This window comes from Lepus europaeus, chromosome 2 (genome assembly GCF_033115175.1).
Source record: "Lepus europaeus isolate LE1 chromosome 2, mLepTim1.pri, whole genome shotgun sequence".
Lineage (NCBI taxonomy): Eukaryota > Metazoa > Chordata > Mammalia > Lagomorpha > Leporidae > Lepus > Lepus europaeus.
In genome coordinates, this window is record NC_084828.1 from 56,385,244 (window position 1) to 56,409,876 (window position 24,633).

Here is a 24,633-nt window from a genome sequence, read left to right on the forward strand (position 1 = left end):
CCCAAGCACTTGGGCCATCTACTGCTTTCCCAGACCATAACAGAGAGCTGGATCAGAAGTGGAGCAGCTAGGACTCGAACTGGCACCCATAAGGGACATCGGTGCCACAGGCAGGGGCTTTAACCTGCTGTGCCACATCACCAGCCCATCTACACCCCATTCTTCCCTAGGTCAGTGACAGTCCCAGGTAGCCGGGATTGTAGGAGGTGAGATAGAAATGAAAACAAACAGGAGGAGCTGGCGCTGTGGCACAGCGAGTTAATGCCCTGGCCTAAAGTGCCGGTATCCCATATGGACACTGGTTTGAGACCTAGCTGCCATTTCCGATCCAGCTTTCTGCTATGGCCTGGGAAAGCAGTAAGAAGATGGCCTAAGTCCTTGGGCCCCTGCACCCACATGGGAGACCTGTAAGAAGCTCCTGGCTCCTGGCTTCGGATCGGCATAGTTCCAGTTGTTGCAGCCAATTGGGAAGTGAGCCATCGGATGGAAGACCTCTCTCTGCCTTTCCTTCTCTCTGTGTAACTCTTACAAATAAATAAATAAATCTTTAAAAAAAAATCTAAATTAAAAAAAAATAGCGAAAAAAATTTTTAAGCCAACAAAGAAAGCAAGAATCCTTTTTGAGAAAGATATTTATATTTGCTGTTACATTTATTTTTTAACATTTATTTATTTATTTGAAAGAGAGAGAGAGAGAGAGAGAGAGAATCTTCCATCTCCTGGTTCACTCCCCAGAAGATCACAATGACCAGAGCTGGGCCACACCAAAGCCAGGAGGCAGGAGCTTCATCCATGTCTCCCATGTGGGTGACAGGAGCCCAAATACTTGGGCCATCTTCTGCTGTTTTTCCCATGCTCATTAGCAAGGAGCTGGATCAGGAGTGGAGCAACTGGGACAAGAACTGATGCCCATATGGGATCCGGCATCAGTGGAATAAGAAGCTCCTACTCCACTACCCTTATCCACTACCCCACATTGCAAGCTCATGTAGTTTTATTTTAAAAAGTTATTTAAGCTGAGGAAGCAGGCTTCCTGGAAGTGGGGATGGGAGATGGGTGGCACAGGACATGTCAAGAGCTGTAACCTCAGAAGGCAGAAGAGTAGCTTGAATACACAGACTTTCTCCAAGGCTGCAGTCAGGACTGCCAGAAGGCTGCGGATGAGAGTCCAGATGCCCAGGCCCCCACCTGCCCCACTCAGGCCCAGACCCGAAGTTCTTTGGCCTGGGGGGCTCAGAGCACAGAGCAGACATTCCATAGAGAATCAGAGTCATTATAAAGCTTGGGAGATTGGGGCCGGTGCCGTAGCTCAGTTGGTTAATCCTCCGCCTGTGGCACCGACATCCCATATGGGCTCCGGGTTCTAGTCCCGGTTGCTCCTCTTCCAGTCTGGCTCTCTGCTGTGGCCCGGATGGGCAGTGGAGGATGGCCCAAGTGCTTGGGCCCTGCACCTGCATGGGACACCAGGAGGAAGCACCTGGCTCCTGGCTTCATATCGCACAACACGCCATCCGTGGTGGCCATTTGAGGGGTGAACCAATGGAAGGAAGACCTTTCTCTCTGTCTCTCTCACTCTCTAACTCTGCCTGTCTAGTAGAAAAGGAAGGAAGGAAAGAGGGAGAGAGGGAGGGAGGGAGGGAGGGAGGAAGCAAGCAAGCAAACAAGCAAGCCTGGGAGATTTAAAAACAAAAAAAAAATCAACTGACAAAAATGCACTTTTGGGGTTGGGGAGAGAGAAGCTTTAAAAGTAGTAAAGAAAAAAACAACAAAAAGACAAAAGCAGGAAAAAATTCATTTTTCTTGTACATTAAAAAAATCACTGGGGCTGGCGCTGTGGCACCGTGGGTTCAAGCCCTGGCCTGAAGCACTGGTATCCCATATGGGTGCCAGTTCTAGTCCTGGCTGCTCCACTTCCAATCCAGCTCTCTGCTATGGCCTGGGATAGCAGTAGAAGATGGTCCAAGTGCTTGAGCCCCTGCACCCACGTGGGAGACCCAGAAGAAGTTTGGCTTCAGATTGGCGCAGCTCCGGCCGTTGCAGTCATCTGGAGAATGAACCAGTGGATGAAAGACCTCTCTCTGTCTCTACCTCGCACTGAAACTCTGTCTTTCAAATAAATAAAATAAATCTTGAAAAAAATAAAAATCACTAAATGTAGGCTGTTACAACAACTGCTACCTCAAAAGAAAAAGTACAAATATAACTGGAAGTGTTCAGTAGTTACTGAAACCAGAGATCCTGCTTTTATTTTTTTTTTTTTAAGATTTATTTATTATTTTTATTTGAAAATCAAAGTATACAGAGAGAGGAGAGGCAGAGAGAGAGAGGTCTTCCAATGGTTCACTCCCCAACTGGCCGCAGTGGCCGGAGCTGCGCCGATCTGAAGCCAGGAGCCAGGAGCTTCTTCCGGGTCTCCCACGTGGATGCAGGGGCCCAAGGACTTGGGCCATCTTCTTACTCCTTTCCCAGGCCATAGCAGAGAGCTGGATTTGAAAAGGAGCAGCCAGGACTAGAACCGGCGCCCATATGAGATGCCAGCACTTCAGGCCAGGGTGTTAACCTGCTGTGGCACAGCACCGGCCCCTATCCTGCTTTTAAATATTTGTGCAAGTTGATTATGTGCATATGAGGGTGTCTCTGCAATTTAAAAATGTTTGTTCACCTTTTGTGTCGTATCATTCTGATTAGATTTGTTGATTTAGTAGTGATTAATGGTGGCTAATTTGGTGGTGGGCATTGTGGTGCAACTTGTTAAGCTGCTGCTTAGGACACCAGCATCCCATACTAGAGGGCTGTACTTGAACTTCTTATTCTACTTCCTGCTATTCACACCCTTGGAGACAGCAGATGATGGCTCAAGTACTTGGGCCCCTGCCATCCCTGTGGGAGACCTGAATTGAGTTCTGGCTTCCATCTGGACCAGTCCTTACTGTTGCAAGCATTTGGAGAGTAAACCAGCAGATGAAAGATGTCTCTTTCTTTCTTTGTATTTTTGCCTTTCAAGTAGGTGAAAATAAAATAAATGAATATTACAAAAAAATACCTAGTTAGCAAGCTTGTGCCTTTTGGGCATTGTTAGCTAGAAAGCAGAAAAGCCTTCTATTTATGGGTTGTGTTAGATCCCAACAGATGTTATTGATTTTTAGGTTTCATCAGAGACAGTTGATGAACCAAAGCCAAAATGAAGAGTTGTCTTCACTTGCTCATGTTGAAACAAGGGCAAACCTTGTACCTGAGCATTCAAGTCCTGTTCAGGATTGCCAATTAGTCCAGGAAAGCGGTAAGAATTAATTGATCTCTGATAGCTTTTTGCCAAATTGTTTGATTTGTTGACTACATTAAACAGAAAAAAAGGACCATTTTTTAGCTTTTCTATTAGTTTGTTAACTCAAGTGATGATTTGGGTCTTTTATTTATGGATATGCACACGTGTATGTATATATATATATATATATTGTTACTATCATATTTCCACTTTTTAAACAAAGATTGCTACCTTTTCTTTAGACCTGATGTTTTGATTATTCTTAGGATTATATGTAGAATTAATTTTATTAAAAATGTTTGGTTTGATGTTTTAGACATATTGGAGGAAATCAATGGAGGCTTTTTGTATTCTGTTATATTACAGGGATTAGATTTCATTAAAAGTATGTAACTAAAAAACTCTTTAAATATTTAGTGGTTTAAAAGATACTGTCTTGATTCTTCTAGAACCCTTCATCCAAGTCAATTCTTGGGTTGGGATAAGCAGTAATGACGACCAGCTGTATGCTGTTAAGAATAACTTCCCACCCTCTGTGCATACTGCAAGATATTCTCGAAATGACCTACACCTTGAAGACATACAGACTGATGAGGACAAGTTAAACTGTAGCCTGCTCTCTTCAGAATCTACTTTTATGCCAATTACATCAGGACTATCTCCAGTCTCTCCTACAGTTGAGCTGAAGTTACAGGGCATTAACTTGTGCCTAGAAGATGATGATGTTACAGATGAATCTGTGATACGACTGGAAAATCAGAACTTGGATAAGGAAGAGGAAAAGTCTTTATGGGCTGCAAATGAGAATTGTGTTCAACCGATAAAAAATGAGATGAGTACAGAGGTAAATGAGAAAAGTAGGCTATTACCTTGTTGTGAGCCAACACTAGTCAATGCTGTCCTAAAGGATGATAACCATAATCTTACATCTTCTCCTGAGTCAGTTGGACACAATGTCTCTCATTTACAGCCAGACAGTGAAGAAACTATGTCTCAAACAGCTTCAGAAAAAATTCCCTGCAGGGTTTTAACCCAGAGATCTGTTGCTTTGGGAGAAGATAAAATTGCACTTCAGAAGTTGAATGAGGCAGCCACTAAGCTTCAGGCCTGTTGGCGGGGCTTTTATGCCAGGAACTACAACCCTCAAGCCAAAGATGTGCGTTATGAAATCCGGCTGCGCAGAATGCAGGAGCACATTGTCTGCTTAACTGATGAAATAAGGAGGTGGGTTAAAAATCCTGTTGGAGCTCTGTTTTATTGGTTCTTTCTTTCTTTTTCTTTTTAAGATTTATTTATTTGAAAGGCAGAGGTATAGAGAGAGAAGGAGAGACAGAGACAGAGAGAGAGAGAGAGAGAGAGAGAGAGAGAGAGAGAGAGAGAGAGAGAATCTTCTATCTACTGGTTCACTCCCCAAATGACCACAACAACCATAGCTAGGCCTGGCCAAAGTCAGCAGCCAGGAGCTTTTTCCTGGTCTCCCACATAGGTACAGGGGCCCAAGGACTTGAACCATTCTCTTCTGCTTTCCCAGATACATTAGCAGAGAGCAACTGGAATAGAAGTGGAGCAACTGGAATTCAAACCAGAGCCCATATGGGATGCTGGCGCTGGAGGCCATGGCTTCATTGTTGTGCTACAGTGCCAGCCCCAGGTTCTTCTTTTTAACATTCTAATTTTTTTTTTTTTTTTGACAGGCAGAGTGGACAGTGAGAGAGAGAGAGAGAGAAAGGTCTTCCTTTTCTGTTGGTTCACCCCCCATTTGCTGCTGCGGCCAGCGCGCTGTGGTGGGTGCACCACACTGATCCGAAGCCAGGAGCCAGATGCTTCTCCTGGTCTCCCATGTGGGTGCAGGGCCCAAGGACTTGTGCCATCCTCCACTGCCTTCCCGGGCCACAGCAGAGAGCTGGACTGGAAGAGGAGCAACCGGGACAGAATCCAGCGCCCCAACCGGGACTAGAACCTGGTGTGCCGGCGCCGCAGGTGGAGGATTAGCCTATTGAGCCATGGCACCGGCCTAACATCCTAAATATTTTTTTAAAGGTTTAATTATTTATTTGAAAGTCAGAGTTATACAGCGAGAAGGAAAGGCAGAGAGACAGAGGTCGTCGACCCTCTGGTTCACTCCCCAAATGGCCGCAATAGCCGGAGCTGCGCTGGTCAGGAGCCAGGAGGGAGACCTCCAGGTCTCCCACACGGGTGCAGGGCTCCAAGGATTTGGGCCATCTTCCACTGCTTTCCCAGGCCATAGCAGAGAGCTGGATCGGGAGTGGAGTAGCTGGGTCTCGAACCACACCCATATGGGATGTCAGCACTTCAGGTGGTGGCTCTACCCGCTACACCACAGTGCCGGCCCCAACATCCTAAATATTTTAACCTGAAACATATAAGTGTACATTTTTCAATCTTTTGAAGTCCAAACGAGGTTTTTCTTCTTTGCTGTTTGGAATTCAGCATTCTTTCGGCATAAGCCAAGTCATAAGAAAATCTGTAACATTTCTAATTTGAATATATTTAAAATAAAACAAGACCATAAGTATATGAATATAAAAACTATTGAGTGAATAATTCTGGATATTTATGATTTTTTTCATCAGTCTTGTCAAGTTGGGATCCAGAAGCAATTTGTTGTTGTTGCTTTTTGTTTTTTTCTGTTTTTTTTTTTTTTTTTTTTTAAAGATTTATTTGAAAAACAGTGACAGAGATCTTCCATCCACTGATTCACTCCCCAAATGGCCACAGTGGACAGCACTGGGCCAGGCCTGAGCCAGGAGCCAGGAGCTTCTTCTGGGTCTCCCACATGGATTCAGGGGCCCAAGGACTGGGACATCTTTCACTGCTTTTGCAGGCCATTAGCAGGGAGAAGTGAAGCAGCTGGCATTTTAGCTGGTATCCATATGGGATGCTGGTGCTGCAGGCAACAGCTTTAACCACTCTGCCGTGGCGCCAGCCCCCAGCTTTTTTTTTTTTTTTTTAGATAAATTTTAAGTTTACATTATAGTCAAAGACTGATGACTCTATTAAATAAAGAGTACAACAAATAAAAAGCAAAAAGAGTATTCCAGAAGGTAAATGGGCAAGAGCTATTAAACAATAATCAAATGAAAAGATGTTCAACTTTGGTCATATAAATTTTAAAGTAGTCACAAAATCATTAAAACTATATAGTATATAATTCCTTTCAATTTATTTAACAAAGATTTAATACAAAGTTTGACAAAGTATTGCATTTGTAGCAGTGCTGATACACATGAAATATCTTTAATTATTATTATTTTTTTAAATTTTAGCTCCTACATTCAAGGGGGAACATGTGGTATTTGTCTTTATGTGTCTGGCTTGTTTCACTCAGCATAATGCCGTACAGTTCCAACCATTTACTGCAAATGATAGAATTTCATTCTTTTTTTATAGCTTCATAATATTCCTGTGTTTCTGTGTATGTGTACATGTAAATACACACACCAATATTTTCTTTATCCATTCATCTGATGATGGATACCTTAGTTGATTCCATATTTTCGCTGTGAATATTGCTGCTATAAACATGGTGGAACAGGTATCTGTTTGATACAATAGGTTTATGTCTTTTGTGTATATACCCAGTGGTGGAATTGCTGTCTTTTGTGTATATACCCAGTGGTGGAATTGCTATGTCATATGGCAGGTCTATACCTAGTTTTTTAAGAAATCTCCATAATCTGAGGCTGGCGCTGCGGTGCATTAGGTTAATCCTCCGCCTGCAGCACCTGCATCCATATGGATGGTTCTAGTCTGGGTTGCTCCTCTTCCAGTCCAGCTCTCTGCTGTGGCCTGAGAAAGCAGTAGAGGATGGCCCAAGTGCTTAGGCCCCTGCACCCACATGGGAGACTGGGAGGAAGCACCTGGCTCCTTGCTTTGGATCCGCACAGCTCCAGCCATCACAGCCACTTGGGGAGTGAACCAACGGATGGAAGACCTTTCTCTCTGTTTCTCTGTCTCTCTGTTTCTCTCTCGCTGCCTGTAACTCTGCCTGTCAAATAAATAAATAAAAAAATTTTGGCCGGCGCCGCGGCTCACTAGGCTAATCCTCCACCTTGCGGCGCCGGCACACCAGGTTCTAGTCCCGGTCGGGGCACCGATCCTGTCCCGGTTGCCTCTCTTCCAGGCCAGCTCTCTGCTGTGGCCAGGGAGTGCAGTGGAGGATGGCCCAAGTGCTTGGGTCCTGCACCCCATGGGAGTCCAGGAGAAGCACCTGGCTCCTGCCATCGGAACAGCGGGCTGCAGCGCGCCAGCCGCGGCGGCCATTGGAGGGTGAACCAATGGCAAAAAGGAAGACCTTTCTCTCTGTCTCCCTCTACTGTCCACTCTGCCTGTAAAAAAAAAAAATTTTTTTTTAGGCTGGCGCCACGGCTCAATAGGCTAATACTCCGCCTGTGGCGCCGACACACCAGGTTCTAGTCCCGGTCGGGGCGCCGGATTCTGTCCCCGTTGCTCCTCTTCCAGTCCAGCTCTCTGCTGTGGCCCAAGAGTGCAGTGGAGGATGGCCCAAGTGCTTGGGCCCTGCACCCACATGGGAGACCAGGAAGAGCACCTGGCTCCTGGCTTCGGATCAGCGCAGTGTGCTGGCTGCAGCGCGCCGGCTGCAGCGGCCATTGGGATGTGAACCAATGGAAATAGGCAGACCTTTCTCTCTCTCTTTCACTGTCCACTCTGCCTGTCAAAAAAAAATTTAAAAAAAAAAATCCATGATCTTTTCCATAGTGGCTGCACTAATTTTCATTCCCACCAGCAGCGTATGAATTCTCTTTTCTTTACTTCCTTGATAGCATTTGTTGCTCTCTGTCTTTTGGATAATAGCCATTGTGACAGGAGTGGGGTGATACTGTAGATTTGGTTTGCATTGCCATGATGGCTGGTGATACTGAGCTTTTTTCCATATATTTTTTGACCACTTGTATTTCTTCTTTTGAGAACTGTCTATTCAGTCCTTTGCCCATTTCTTAAGTGGATTTGTTTTTGTTTGTTTGGGTGTGGTGGATTCATAGTTGATTCAGACTACTATGTTACTGCTGTCATAACATATTTTATACCATGTAGCTAATATTGGTTTAGTGTTTTTGTTTTGTTTTGTTTTGTTTTTGCTAGGAAGTATATGCCGCACCTTTTTTTTTTTTTTTTTTTCTAAATTTTTAAAAAGATTTGTTTATTTGAAAGGCAGAGTTACAGATTGGCAAGGGCAGAGAGAAAGGTCTTCCATCCACTGGTTTACTCCCCATATGGCTGTGCTGGCTGGAGCTATGCCGATCTGAAACCAGGAGCCTGGAGCTTCTTCCTGGTCTCCCACATGGGTACAGGGCCCCAAGGATTTTGGCTACCTTCAGCTGCTTTCCCAGGCACATTAGCAGGGAGCTGGATTGAAGGTGGAGCAGCCAGGACTCAAACCAGCACCCATATGGGATTCTGGCACTGCAGGTGGCGGCTTTGCCCACTACACCACAGCACTGGCCTCTACTTGTTTGTTTTTTACAATACACTGAAAGTATATATATATATTTTAAAGATTCATTTATTTGTCTTAAAGGCAGAGTTAGAGAGAGAAGGAGTGAGAGAGGGAGAGAGAGAAAGAGTTATTTTGCATCTGCTGGCTCACCTTCCAAATAGCCACAACAGCCAAGGTTAAGCCAGGCTGAATCCAGGCTGAACCCAGGCTGAAACTCTATCCCAGTTTCCCATGTGGGTACATGGTACAGGTACCCAAATACTTGGGCCATCATTTACTGCTTTCACAGGCAGGTGCATTAATAGGGAGCTGGATTGAAAGTGGAGCCGCTGGGACTTAAACCAGTACCCATATGGATGCCAGCATTGCATGCAGTGGCTTAACCTGCTGTGCCACAGTACTGGCACCCTGCAAGTGTCTTCAGGGCAAAGACTTTGCGTCACCATCCTCGGCACAGCAACTGGTACATAGATGCAGGGGTGCAATAAATGTTGAGTGACTGAGCTTTACAGGCAGGTGTAATTATACACACATATACAGCCAATGTAGGAAACTGAGTAGGTATTAAGATGGAAAGATGAGGAAGTCTACCTAAAACTTAGTAGGTGACATAGCATTAAAGAAAATAGCCAAGGTTCAAAACGGGGTTAAAATTCTGGGGCTATGGTAGGAATTATTCCTTAATTCCATGATTCATATGTTTTACTGACTACCAACCCAGAAAAATTAGGATTTCATTGTTGTTGCAACTAGTGATATACATTAATATTTGCAGGTGAAAGAAGAGGAGAGTCTGTGTTCTTAGCTTTGGCCTGGTCCAGCCCTGGCCACTGTGGCCATTTGGGGAGTGAACCAGTGAATGGAAGATCTCCATCCCTTTTCTTGTCTCTCTCTCTCTTTCTGTTTGTAACTCTGCCTTTGAAATAAGTAAATAAATCTTTAAAAAGAGGCTTTTCATTGGCCTAGGAATGGAGATGATGACAGTGAGCCTGGAACTAAGATTTGAATGAATGTGGAAAGATGATGGATGAGGAATTCTGTAGATAGCAGGGAGTGTTCAAGGACTGTAACAAAAGAGGAAGTGAGGTTCACCAGGATTAGTCCAGCTATTCTCATAGAAGGGGTGTTTCAAGCTGTGATCCTGAGTGCTTAACTCAAGTTTAATCCTTAACTGTTTTGAAGTCTTTGAATAACCACTTATTTCTGTACTTCCTTCCCCTTTCATGTGTTTGGCCAGGAAATTGAAAGTATTTTGACCGGCACCGTGGCTTAACAGGCTAATCCTCCGCCTTGCGGCGCCAGCACACCAGGTTCTAGTCCCGGTTGGGGCGCCGGATTCTATCCAGGTTGCCCCTCTTCCAGGCCAGCTCTCTGCTATGGCCCGGGAAGGCAGTGGAGGATGGCCCAAGTTCTTGGGCCCTGCACCCACATGGGAGACCAGGAGAAGCACCTGGCTCCTGGCTTCAGATCAGCGAGATGCACCGGCCGCAGTGGCCATTGGAGGGTGAACCAATGGCAAAAAGGAAGACCTTTCTCTCTGTCTCTCTCTCTCTCTCACTATCCACTCTGCCTGTCAAAATAAAAAAAAAGAAGAAAGTATTTTAGTATTTTACTTTATTTCTGTCACTGATAATACTTTGTAAGAGTACTATCTGAATTTCAGTTATATCTTGTTTGGCTTCTACTTTGAGTCATTATTTAAAACTCAGATTTTAGTTTAGATAGTCTAAAAGTAGAAAGGACTATTATTAGATTATGAATCTTTTTCCAATGCCTACATTTAGTAGTTTTAATAGGAAGTGTGAGTCAAAGTACCCTTCCTTGTGTCAATAATGTATTTTGAATTATTGCAGATTAAGAAAAGAAAGAGATGAAGAACATATTAAAAAAATTGTACAAGAAGAGGCTGTCAGATTCCTTTGGAATCAGGTAAACCCTATCCTGCTAATTTGCCTATATTCAAATAAGGAAAAATTCAAGATTCATTGAGGTAATTGTGGAGTAACCATGTATATTAAGCACCTTTTCTCAAGATTGTGTTTGGTTTGTGTCCTTTACCACTAACTCTGAACTAAGACAGTGAGTTTTGTTATATTTTATTTATTCTGAAGAAACGTGTAATAATAATTTTAACAAGAAAGATATAAAGTAGTAAAAAGCCAAAGGAAAATGGCTTAGTTGAAGGATGTTACTATGATTTTCAAATAAATAATATAAAGCCAGTTTGGAGTGTTATGTAACTATCTGTTTTGCTTTTGGGTGTATTTGGAAGAACAATGACTAACGTGATATATGATGGCACAATATGCATGTCCTATGGATGGCAGGGACCCAAGTTTGTGAGCCATCAACCTGCTGCTTCCCAGGGAGTGCACCAGCAAGAAGCTGGAACTGGAAGTGGAACTAGGACTTTAACCCAGGCACTGTAATATGAGATGCAAGTATCCCTGGCCACCTTGCCAAACACCCACCCCTGGAAACATATTTATTGACAAACTTCTTAATAATAGGATTTGACCTATAAAGTTAAAGAATTGATTTTTAAGCTTTTGTAATTATTGTCAGTAGGAAAATGGTAAGTTATAGAATAATAACAGTATGGGTCAGTTAAAAATAATGTTGCAATATAGACCAACATGGAAAGATCTCCAAAATAACACTGCTTAATGAAAAACACCAAGATGCAGAACTTACAGTTAGTTCCACTTAGTTTTTTTTTTTTTTTCCTAAGATTTATTTATTTTTATTTGAAAGTCAGAGTTACAGAGAGAGAGGAGAGGCAGAGAGAGAGAGAGAGAGGTCTTCCATCCGATGGTTCACTCCCCAAATGGCCGCAAAGGCCGGAGCTGCGCCGATCCGAGGCCAGGAGCCAGGAGCTTCTTCCGGGTCTCCCACATGGGTGCAGGGGCCCAAGGACTTGGGCCATCTTCCACTGCTTTCCCAGGCCATAGCAGAGAGCTGGACAGGAAGTGGAGCAGCCGGGTCTCGAACCGGCGCCCATATGGGATGCCGGCGCTTCAGGCCAGGGCGTTAACCCACTGAGTCACAGCACCAGCCCCTCCACTTGGTTTTAAATACTCCCTTTTTATTTGAAAATACATAGAAAGCAGTCTGCAGGGGTACATATCACACTGCTATCAGTGATTAGCTTATTTTTTTTTTTTTAGCTCTTTTTTTTTTTTTTTTTTCTTGACAGGCAGAGTGGACAGTGAGAGAGAGAGACAGAGAGAAAGGTCTTCCTTTGCCATTGGTTCACCCTCCAATGGCCGCCGTGGCTGGCGCTCTGCGGCTGGTGCACCGTGCTGATCCAAAGGCAGGAGCCAGGTGCCTCTCCCGGTCTCCCATGGGGTGCAGGGCCCAAGCACTTGGGCCATCCTCCACTGCACTCCCGGGCCACAGCAGAGAGCTGGCCTGGAAGAGGGGCAACCAGGACAGAATCCGGTGCCCCGACCGGGACTAGAACCTGGTGTGCCGGCGCCGCAAGGCAGAGGATTAGCCTAGTGAGCCACGGTGCCGGCCCAGTGATTACCTTATAGAATGGTCAAAGGGAAACTAAAAATTCTATATGTTTTTATAGTAAACCTTTGAAATATTTATTATACTTAGAAAATGTAAAGATCATATTAATAAGAACTGGAGATATTTTTAAATATATTCCAAGGTTATATAGTATATTGTTAGATAATATCTTCTTAAGATTTATTTTATTTATTTGAAAGAGTTGTAGAGAGAGGTAGAGATAGAGAGAGAGGTCTTCCATCCATTGGCTCACTCCCCAGATGGCCGCAATGGCCAGAGCTGTGCTGATCCAAAGCCAGAGCCAGGAGCTTCTTCCGGGCCTCCCACGTGGGTGCAGGAGCCCAAGGATTTGGGCCGTCTTCTACTGCTATCCCAGGCCATGGCAGAGAGCTGGATCAGAAGTGGAGCAACTGGGACTAGAACTGGCGCCCATATGGGATGCCGGCGCTTCAGGCCAGGGCTTTAACCCACTGCGCCACAGTGCTGGCTGCGTTAGATAATACTTAAAAAGTTATATTTACATGGAAATCTAAAATGAGGCTTATTTTTATGTGGTCTATTTACACTAATAGGCTCTAATTTATCTTACTGAATAGACCTCAGTGTGTACTGAATGCATAATTGACCGCTTATCTAGCTAGACATGTGGTGTTGTGCTTCTGATTGCTTTTCTAGTAGAAGCAAGATAATTTCTTTGACCCTTCCCAACTCTTCTGGTGAGGGCTTTCTGTTATTGAAGATGAGTACCATCAGCCTGGTTTAGGCTGGAATGCTATGGAAAGCATCAGACCAATCCAGAAGTTTCTAACTCCAGTTCTGCCATTTATCAACTTCGTGACTCCTGGGGAAAAGCTCAAAGCTCATTTGAAAAAACAGGTACAGTTTTTGTTTTATAGTAAAACTATATCCTCTGACTTATAGGTAAGGTCTCTACAAGCTTGGCAACAGACAGTGGACCAGCATCTGAGTTCTTGGCATATGGATGCTCCTCCAATATCAAGTACTCTGGTGCCATCTACACCTCCATTATTCACCCAAAGGCAGGAGCCACCTTCTGATCAAAATTCTGATTATTGCATTGCTCCTGATGAAGTTCCACAAGAGAAATCTTTACCAGAATTTCCAGACTCTGGTTTTCATTCCTCCCTAACAGAGCAAGTTCACTGTTTACAAAATTCTTTGGATGTTGAAAAAAGTTCCACAGAAGGCAGTGAAAGTTCCATAATGGAAAATTCCATTGACACAGTCAAGTATGGCAAAGAATCAGGTTTAGGGAATGTTAGTGAAGAACATGGTGAATGGAGTAAGGAGAGCTCAAACAATGAGCAGGATAATAGTCTGCTTGAAGAGTATTTGACTTCAGTTCAGCAGCTGGAAGATGCCGATGAGAGGACAAATTTTGATGAAGAAACAAGAGACAGTAAGCTTCTCATCACTTGTTCTCTGGAAAAGTTGGATGCCTTGTCTGATAGTGCTTCTGTAGATGAGGCTCGTCGACTGCCTCCTACTTTGCAAGATGAAGTCAATCAGATACCAGAGAATTGCAAATTAAATACAGAAGTTCAAGGGCAGCAGCCAGAATGTGATTCTGCATTTCAGGTATTGCATGTTGGTGTTACTGTATAGCATGTCTGGTCTCTTGGGTCACAAAAATGCCCTTTTTTTTGGAAGGGGAGAACTTCCAAGTTTTGTTACTATTTATATAGAATTTGTATTCTTGTCCTGTATTTTCCAGATTCTATATAATGAGCTGAGTCTTCATTTTGATTTTGTTAGCTTTTTACTTGGCTGTAATATACCAAACAATATTTATATTTAAAGCTATATGCACTTTATTTCTTATCAGTTATATCAACAATATTTCTATTTCATGTACTCATTTCCTTTCAAGAATAAACTCAATTATTTTAAAGAGAACAGAAAATTTTACCTTTCAGGTACAAGTAAGAGGATTTTGTTTTTTTCTGTATCTGAGGGGATTAATTACATTGCAAAGAATGCATTTGTTAAAGTTAATATAAATAACAAATAGGAGAATTGTGAACTGTTGAAATTTGCCAGTTTCCTTACCTTTTTCTTCCCTTCTGAGTGAAAGAAACCATTATAACCAAATTTAGAAAGGAAACTAAGATTATAGGTTTCTTCAGTGGGGATGATTAAATTGTCTCATAGAAAACCTTAATGTTGTACATCAGTTTTAACATATAAAGTAAAATGTTCCATCCAGGATTAAGATCAAGCTTACTTAGGCAACCCATGCACATTTCTCTTTGATAAGGAGTTACTAGGTTGCATTAACTTGGAATAATCTCATGGTAAACATTTATCTTTTCATTAAATCCTTTTTTCCCTACAGTTAAGCATTTGTGTGCCAATATATTGTCAGAAATTAACACAAGTTCATCTTCTGTGTTCCTGTTTATATTATATATATTTTAGCAAAAGGTTCACTTCACTTTTGACCTGTGCCTCACAGTGGGAAACTTTTAAAATAATGCAAGTAGTAGAATATGAATGACTTTGTTTAAAGAACTATTTTCTATCTAATCTGAAATAGTGCCACATTTGAAAGACAATTTAACTGTGCTTAAGAGAAAATAAACCTCACTTTGCTTGTTAAAAAGAATGTATAACTTCAGGAAGAAATAGATTGTGTTTGAATGTTATAGGTAAAAGGTGATTGTAAATCAAAGGTAATTTTTGCAAGTTGGCATTTTGATCTTTGAGAATGTTATAATATCATTGAGTAACACAACCTAATTTCCTCCAACCTATGACATACAACTATTTAAACCTGTAGCAATACTTAAGTGTTCTCTAAATTTAGGTGCTAAATACTGATTTATTATTATGGTAAAGTCATTAGATCCCTTTCTGTGAAGTCATAAACATAAAAACTTCTGATCCTTCAAGAATGAAGTTGAGGATCATGTGGTACACTTTAGTAGTTATAAACCTTTCTCCAGTACGGTAAGATGTATTTTTCTTGATTTATAAATATGTAGCGCTCAGGTTGAGAAGACTTGGATTTCTTTCTCAGAAATCTAGAATTCCTTGAAAAGGAAATGTTTTCTTTCTCTTATAAACAAAACAACAGTCTTACCTTCAAAAGTATTTTCCCCAGTGAAGCATGTGTAACACTGAATGCATGTTAAATAAAAACTGAATTTTTTACTTTTTGAATAATGCTAATATCTTTTATTAATGATTTTGAATATACCCTATTTTTCTATTTTACAGTTAAGTGCCTCATTTGCTGCCCATAGTTAGACAAAGGAAAACCAATTTGCACTGCACTAGTATCAAAATACTGCTTCATAATACTTGATTTTTCAAGAAAACTGCTGAAATGTCTGGTTCAGTATTACCTAAGTAAGTTTCTGCTAACATCCTCACTTTCCTCTCTTTAAAGAAATGACAAAACATAACTAAATTCATTTGATCATCAACGTTTGTTATCAGGATTTCCTTTTACCTTTACCTTATTTTTCTAAACCATTAATAATATTCAGCATACTTTCATTAAAAATTGGCAGCATATGAAGGAATTATTAAAATTCTGCTCCTCATCTATGTTTTGTTTAACTTTTACTAGTGTTTCAAAGTGCAAGAATATTAAATAACCCCCTCTCTTAACTGTGTAGATTATCTTGAATGTAGATAGAATGAAAATAATGTAAATCTTTGCAGGAAAACTGTGGCATAGATTAATATATTTTGATGCATTTCTAATGTAACTTCAAAGTAATATGTAACTAGGATATTTGGGTTTAACTTTATGGGCTGCTCATTCCTCTGGATAAAGAGGGAATGGTCTAGTAAGGTTTGGGAAGCTGAGTTTTGAACACGGTCTTTGTGTTTTCTAACAGGGAGAAGTTTAGTTTAGCTGTGCTGTTTTAATTCACATCTGTTCTCTTGATTTATGGAAGATTCAGTTTATCAATTAGAAATTCATGCAGAAGCACAAAATCATGTGAGAATGGAAGGAACTTTAGAAAATATTTAATCTGGTTGTTTTAACGATGAAGCCAAAATACAGAAAAGTTAATTGATTTGTCTAAGGTTATCAGTAGTAGTAGTAAATAGGCTATGAAGACTCTAAAATTCTAAAATTTTATTGTGCCCTCTCCACCAATCTTTACAGTTAGTGAATCAGTGAGAAAGTCCCTGCGTATTTTTCATTCTCTTTGAAAGAGAAAATATACCTCTAAGAGAGCTACAACTCTACCACTCCAAGTAGAGTTGCTTATCAAAAACAATTTTTTCAGAACCCTACGTGCATCTTTTCAAGAAATGAGAGTTTATTAAAATGGCTTTAAACACAAACAGCAGTAATCAGGACTGTAGAGTAGAATAACTGCATCTTAGAATTCACTTATTTGATGACAGGCAGTGTGACAGGCTGCTGAGACTTGTAAAGCTTTCTAGTGAGATTCTGAGTTGGATTATATTTTGTCTTCCATTTTATAAAACAGCAGATAAAGGTTTAACTCTCCTGGTGTGCAGAAAGCTCTAACCATGATAACCGATAATATATAATTTAGTTTAGTGTTATAAGTTTAATTATAAAAGACCTCACAATATGCATGGTTTAACTGCACTGTTATTTGTATATATGTAAATAATTTTATTCTTGAATAATGTGGGTGCCATTCTTGAGTGTGTGCTTTTATTTGTTTTGGATTATTTTAAACATAACACACCATACTTTATTTTCCTTTTATCCACTTAATATAAATCTAGTTCTACTTTCAATAAATATTTTCAGGAAAATGCAGGCTTAAGATGTTATATTGTCTCCATTTGTACTTTTTTCCTTCAAAAATCTTAGAGTTGGATTTATAACAATAATATAAAATTAACCTTTCCTCTCTCCCCCCAGAGAATTAAAACACAGTAAAAAGAAAAAAAAATGGAATGATCTGATAAATTCCCCATTCATAATTAGGAAAAGAGACTTAATGTTTAATAAATATTTTTATTTTGCCACATTCTTTATTAAATTTATCACACTGCAATATTAAAAATTTTAATCTGATACCTTCATTCATGAAGTGAAGCAGAAGGAGTCTATAAAGAACACTGTAACATTTTTGGTGATATTGCTTTCACTGATTAAGCCTAGTGTGCCATATAAAAATTAAAAGTCAAGTAAACAAAACAATCCACACAGCCTTGGAGAGAAGTAATTATCTTTAAAACGAAGTGTTTCTTACCTGTGAATGAAAATCACACTAAATCTTAATTCCTTTATTGATTTTAGTGACTAGCAGGAGTTGTTCTATGGTATCTTTGTTCATTTTTAAATTAAATTTATTTGAGTGTTTTGTAATAGTTTTAATACAATAAAAATTGAAAAATAATTTGCATTTCAGGTTTTTCTTTAATTTTGTTGTAGGGAATGTAGATAATTTAAAGTGGCTATGGTGTGTTTTATGAAGCTTAATATTTTATATTATACTTATTTAATTTGTATTTGAGTCTCTAATTTTAAATAAAAGGTTTATACATTTGTGTGCTCTGTTTATTTTAGTGATTATTAGTAGAGCTTATTATTCATTGTTCTTGTGGTTAACAGGTACATAAGAATAAATTGCAAGCAAAACTGTTCTAGGGATGCTTCAGACTATTTGTCATTAAGTAATTGAATTTATAACAGAACACTACCAACCTTATAAAAATGGATATGACATAAAAGGAATGCTGATTTAGTTTTTTAAAGAGATCTTTTTTTTTTTTTTTTTTTTTTTTTTTGACAGGCAGAGTGGATAGAGAGAGACAGAGAGAAAGGTCTTCCTTTTTGCCGTTGGTTCACCCTCCAATGGCTGCTGCGGCCGACACATCACGCTGATCCGAAGCCTGGAGCCAGGTGCTTCTCCTGGTCTCCCATGCAGGTGCAGCGCCCAAGCACTTGGGCCATCCTCCACTGCCTTCCCGGGCCATAGCAGAAAGCTGGCCTGGAAGAGGGGCAACCTGGATAGAATCCGGCGCCCCAACTGGGACTAGAACCCGGTGTGCCAGCGCCGCAAGGCAGAGGATTAGCCTGTTGAGCCACGGCGCCGGCCTGATTTAGTTTTTTAAGTATAGATTTCATTATCTCTAGCATACTTACCAGAATTCTCTAGGTGGAGAAAAACAGATATTATCCCTCAAAAGACATAGGTGACACTGTCAGGTGCTGGTAAAGACACTGGTGCTGGGAATCATAAAGAACAGGGAATATCCCATATGTTGAGATATAATTTATATAAACCGTACATTTTAAAATGGACAATTTGATATGTTTGACACATATACGTGTCTGTCAAACCACTGTAATAATCAACATACATATATCCATTACCCCCAAAAGATTACCCATCCCCTTTATAACACCTCCCTCTGTTTTGTCTGGTTTCTTTTACTCTACATAATTATTTTGAAATTCATCTGATTCCTTTTTATTGCCAAGTGGTATTCCATTGTATATATTTGCCTTAATTTGTAATCTATAAATCTGATGGGTATTTGGGTTGTTGCCAGTTTTTTGGCTATTGGAAGTGAAGCTGTTGGCCAGCGCTGTGGCTCACTTGGCTAATCCTCCGCCTGCGGCGCCAGCACCCCGGGTTCTTGTCCCGGTTGGGGCACTGGATTCTGTCCCGGTTGCTCCTCTTCCAGTCCAGTTCTCTGCTGTGGCCTGGGAAGACAGTGGAGGATGGCCCAGGTCCTTGGGCTCTGACCCGCATGGGAGACCAGGAAGAAGCACCTAGCTCCTGGCTTCGGATCAATGCAGCACGCTGGCTGTAGTGACCATTTGGGGGGTGAACCAACGAAAGGAAGGCCTTTCTCTCTCTCTCTCTCTCTCTCTCTCACTGTCTAACTCTGCCTGTCAAAAAAATAAAAATAGGCCGGCGCCGTGGCTTAACAGGCTAATCCTCCGCCTTGCGGCACTGGCACACCGGGTTCTGGTCCCGGTTGGGGCGCCGGATTCTATCCCGGTTGCCCCTCTTCCAGGCCAGCTCTCTGCTGTGGCCCGGGAAGGCAGTGGAGGATGGCCCAAGTGCTTGGGCCCTGCACCCGCATGGGAGACCAGGAGAAGTACCTGGCTCCTGCCATCGGATCAGCGCGATGCGCCGGCCGCAGCGGCCATTGGAGGGTGAACCAACGGCAAAAAGGAAGACTTTTCTCTCTTTCTCTCTCTCTCACTATTCACTCTGCCTGTCAAAATAAATAAATTAAAAAAAAAATAAAAATAAAAATAAAGAAGAAGAAGTGGAAGAAGTGAAGCTGTGGGGCCCGTGCTGTGGCACAGTAGGTTAATCCTCCACCTGTGGTCCTGGCATCCCATATGGGTGCTGGTTCTGGTCTCGGCTGCTCCTCTTCCAATGTGGCTCTCTGCTATGGCCTGGGAAGACAGTGGAGGATGGCCCAAGTCCTTGCACCCCTGCACCTGCATGGGAGACAGGGAAGAGGCACCTGGCTCCTGGCTTCGGATCGGCGCAGCTCGGGCCATTGCTGCCATCTGGGGAGTGAACCAACGGATGGAAGACCTTTCTGTCTCTCCTTCTCGCTGTCTGTAACTCTACCTCTCAAATAAAATAATAAAATCTTAAAAAAAAAAAATCCACTTTAAAAAAAAAAAAAGACAAGTGAAGCTGCTTAATCTCTAAAGATTAAGTGAGGGTCCTAGGAATTTAGCTATGTTCATTTTGTCTCTTTCATTACTGACTGAGGAAAAATAGGTGCCATTTACAATTTTTTTTTTAAGGTTAGAAAACCAAAAGAAGTCAGAAGGGGCCAAATAAGGACTATAAAATGATTTCCCATTAAAACACTTGCAAAATTGTCCTTGTTTGATGAAATAAATGAGCAAGAGCATTGACATGGTGGAGAAGGACTCTGGTAAAACTTACTGGGCATTTTCTGCTAAAGCTCTGGCTGTATTTTCTTTTTAAGATTTATTTATTTATTTGAAAGAGTTACACTTAGAAGAAGAGAGAGAGAGGCCTTCCATCTGCTGGTTCACTCCCCAACTGGCCACAATGGCCAGAGCTGCACCAATCCGCAGCCAGGAGCCAGGAGCTTCTTCCAGATTTCCCAAGAACACCCATATGGGATGATGCCAGTACTGCAGGTGGCAGCCTCACCTGCTACGCCAAAGTGCTGGGCCCACCTTTTTTTTTTTTTTTTTTTAAAGATTTATTTATTTATGTGAAAGAGTTACACAGAAGGAGAGGCAGAGAGAGAGAGAGAGAGAGGTCTTCCATCCGCTAGTTCACTCTCCAGTTGGCCGCAACAAAGCCAGGAGCCAAGAGCTTCTTCCAGGTCTCCCATGTGGGTGCAGATGCCCAAGGACTTGGACCATCTTCTACTGCTTTCCCAAGCCATAGCAGAGAGCTGGATCGGAAGTGGAGCAGCCAGGACTCCAACCAGTGCCCATATGGGATGCCTGCACTGCAGGCGGCGGCCCCGCTCTGGCTGTTTTTCAAAATGCTCTCCTCATAAGCAAATGTTATTTCTCTGATCCTCTAGAAAGTCTGCAGGCAAAATGCCTGGAACATCCCCAGAATTATTGCCATCAGCTCTGTTCTTGACTGGTCTACTTTTAGGTAGACATTGCTTTACCTGTGCTTTATCTTCAATATTGTACTGGTAAAGCCATGTTTTACCTTGTGTTCCAATTCTTTGAAGAAATGCTTCAGGGTCTTGAAACCACTTGTTAAAAATTTCATTGAAAGCTCTATTCGTGTTGCAGCTGCTCTGGGCACAACAGCTTTGACAGCTTTAGAACAAAAAGTTCTACTTTAGCTTTTCAGTCATTATTGTGTAACCTCAAGCAATTGAATTACCTATTATGCTGGCTGTTGTTTCTGCTGTTTTTTTTTCCCCACTTCTTTTATTTTAATTTTTAATTAGTTTTTAAGAGATTCAGTGTGATTTTAGATGCGATTCTAAGAACAAATGATATGTCCTCCCTTCCTGTTTCTGCTGTTAATTGTTGGTTCTCTTCATTTAGAACATGAATAGATTAATTCTTTACTTGCAAATTGATAAGGATTTTCTGCTGCCATGGACTTGATCTTCAACATTGTCTTGTCCCTTAAAACATTTTTAGTATATGTGCTGCCGAAGCAAGCACTGTCCCTTAAAACAGGTTGTCCATTTGAAAACTGCTAATATTTTTTGGGTCATTTTCTCTTAAATTTTCTATAAAACATCAATGATAGGCCAGCGCCGTGGCTCAACAGGCTAATCCTCCGCCTGCGGTGCCGGCACCCCGGGTTCTAGTCCCGGTCGGGGCGCCAGATTCTGTCCTGGTTGCCCCTCTTCCAGGCCAGCTCTCTGCTATGGCCCGGGAGTGCAGTGGAGGATGGCCCAAGTGCTTGGGCCCTGCACCCGCATGGGAGACCAGGAGGAAGCACCTGGCTCCTGCCTTCGGATCAGCGCAATGCGCCGGCCGCAGCATGCCAGCCGGGTTGGCCATTGGAGGGTGAACCAATGGAAAAGGAAGACCTTTCTCTCTGTCTCTCTCTCTCACTGTCCACTCTGCCTGTCAAAAAAAAAAAAAAAAAAAAAAACAACAATGATTTAACTTTAACTCTGATGTTTGTTCTTGCTGGAATTTTAGCAAAATTAATCTTGCCCTGATAAGGACTCTTTTCAAACTGATATCTTTCTCAGTGCCTCCAATTACATCCTGTTCATCCATGTTATAACAAGTTACTATGAGTTTATTTTGATGTATGAAAATTTTGAAATCCATGCATAGTTTTTTCATAATATGTATTTCCCACAAACTTTGTGAAGACCCCTTGTACTTTCATTTGCTTGGGGTAAATATCTGGGAGTGAGACAGCAGATCATAGGTATAAGTTTCACTTGAAGGAAACTGCCTGGGTAGGTATGGCAAGGTCTGTGGCCAGCAGCAGCTGGTGCAGGAGGTAGAATGGGGCCCTGTGCGTCTGGGGCCAGGACAAGCAATGTGGGGAAGCAGTGCTTCGTGGAAAGTCAATCTGGGGTCCTCACTGAACTTATTAAAGGATGCAGTTGCTGAGGAGTCCGTGTAGAATAAATATGGATTTTATGCCCTGAGAATTTTGAAAAATTAAAGCCAATTCATGTGGCATCCAAAAGAAGAACCAGCAAGCTCTGTGATTCAGACTTGACACTGTATTTTTTGTGAAGCAGGTGATTAATAATGTTTATACTACTTAAGCCATACTAAGTGTGTAACTGAACTGTACCCATTAAGATGTCCATTTAGGAGAGACATTATTAGAGTCTAAAGAATTTTCACAAAGTTTTCATATAGCTATAAAAGCTTTGACACTAAGCAAAATTGGATGTGATTCGATAGGTACACAACAGTTTTTCTGGATAGCAAATGTTTGAATTAAATGCAAAAATGTCAGCAAAAGAAGTTGCTTTACACTTTGTCAGTTATGTTCCTGTTAATGAACAACTGTATGAATTAGGTGGATTAAGAGAAGGACTGATTAATGCAGGCACATGCAGTCATGATGACTAGATCAGTGCAGGGAGACCAGTCACACAAAAAAGGATACAAAAGTATATTGAAGGCAAAATTATATTTAACTTAGTGGCAACTGTATCTGACAGAAAAATGATATGTGATGAAAAGATAGCGGAGTTAAACAATTTGCAGAGGAACCCATGGATACAGATCAGGATAGTAATATGTTAAGTACTATTCAGGCAGAAGTTGCCAAACACCAGATGCTTATGGAAGAAGTACAGAAATTAAAAATATATGTGATTGAAAATATCAGAAGGAAAAGCAACCATCTCCCTTTTATTTTGGAATTGTTAGCCCTTAGCATAACACCGACAGTTAATGCTACTAGTAAAAAAGCCAAAAGAAAAACAATGCAAAAAGACCTCAGGAAGCCGAATGAAGAGGATGTTTTGTGATGTAACCATGTTTCTACTTAAACATGGATTTTCATAGAAACCATTAAATATAAAGACCTTTGAGCAACATCTTAAATGGCTCAGTGCATGTTTAACAATAATAGCAGTATGTTTTCTGGTTGGTTGGTTGTTTCTTTTAAAGATATATTTATTTGAGAGGCAAAGTTACAGACAGAAAGAGAGAGAGACAGAGGTCTTCATCCTCTGGTTCATTCCTCAAATGGCCGCAATGGCTATAGCTGGACTGATCTGAAGCCAGGAGCTTCTTCAATGTCTCCCACGTGGGTGCAGGGGCCCAAGAACTTGGGCCATATGCTGCTGCTTTCCCAGGCACTTTAGCAGGGAGCTGGATCGGAAGTGGAGCAGCTGAGACTGGTGCCCGTATGGGATATGGCGCCACAGAAAGAGGCTTAACTGTACACCACAGCACCAGCTCCTGTTTTGTTTTTAACACTTGGATTAATCAATCTTTTCCCTAAGTGCATCACATGCATGTACTCCATATTAAATAAAAGTGATATTAAGAGTGCTTTCACAATTTCTTTTTTTTTCTTTTTCTTTTTCTTTTTCTTTTTTTTTTTTTTTTTTTGCTTATTTGAAAATCAGAGTTACACAGAGAAGGAGAGGCAGAGAGAGAGAGAGAGAGAGAGGGAGGGAGAGAGAGATCTTCCATACACTGGTTCACTCCCCAATTGTCCACAATTGCGCCGATCCGAAGCCAGGAAGCAGGAGCTTCTTCCGGATCTCCCATGTGGGTGCAGGGGCCCAAGTCCATCTTCTGCTGCTTTCCCAGGCCATAGCAGAGAGCTGGATCGGAAGTAGAAAAGCCGGGTCTCGAACTGGTGCCCATATGGAATGCCAGCACTGCAGGTGGAGGCTTTACCCTCTACACTACAGTGCCAGCCCCAGAATCCCTAATTTTTAAAAAGCTACCAATGAGGGCCAGCATTGTGGCCTAGTAGATAAAGCCACCACTTGCAGCACCAACATGCCATATGGACACTAGTTCAAGATCCAGCTGCTCCATTTTTCCTGCTAATGTGCCTGGGAAAGCAGCAGGGGGTGGCCCAAGTGCTTGGGCACCTGCACCCACATGGGAGACCTGAAAGAAGCTCTTGGCTCCTGGATTCATCCTGGCCAAGCCCTGGCTGTTGCAGCCATTTGGAGAGTGAACCAGTGGATGGAAGACCTCTTTCTCTCTGTGTCTTTCTTTCTCTGTCTTTCCTCTCTCTTTGTAACTCTTTCAAATAAATAAAAAATAAAAAGCCATTAGTGTTCTAATTATAGTGGAATGTGATTGAGGAACACTGGGCTAGAATTTGATCTTATTTATCTCTAAACTACACATGTGGGATTAGCCATCATCAATTATGAAATTTTGAAAAAGGGTACTGGCATTGTGGCACAGAGGGTAAAGCCACTGCCTGCAATGCCAGCATGCTGCATCAGCCAGGGCTGG

The 24,633-nt window shown here is 41.7% G+C and overlaps 1 protein-coding gene and 1 pseudogene across 2 annotated transcripts in view; both read left to right on the forward strand.

The window, feature by feature from the left end:
• The window catches only part of CEP97 (centrosomal protein 97), a 31,099-nt gene extending 13,414 nt beyond the window's left edge, over positions 1–17,685 (forward strand). The window contains exons 8-12 of one of the 2 annotated variants that reach the window (XM_062207344.1): positions 3,147–3,280; positions 3,715–4,489; positions 10,598–10,673; positions 13,185–13,862; positions 15,504–17,685. In XM_062207344.1, coding sequence (XP_062063328.1) covers positions 3,147–3,280; positions 3,715–4,489; positions 10,598–10,673; positions 13,185–13,862; positions 15,504–15,533 — 1,693 coding nt within the window. In that variant the 3' untranslated portion in view covers positions 15,534–17,685. Of the gene's footprint in view, positions 1–3,146; positions 3,281–3,714; positions 4,490–10,597; positions 10,674–13,184 lie in introns of both variants that reach the window. The other variant, XM_062207354.1, reaches the window with a different exon arrangement.
• Positions 17,686–22,188: 4,503 nt separating this feature from the next.
• LOC133750878 (ubiquitin carboxyl-terminal hydrolase isozyme L5-like) lies at positions 22,189–23,211 on the forward strand (annotated as a pseudogene).
• The last annotated feature ends 1,422 nt before the right edge of the window (positions 23,212–24,633 follow it).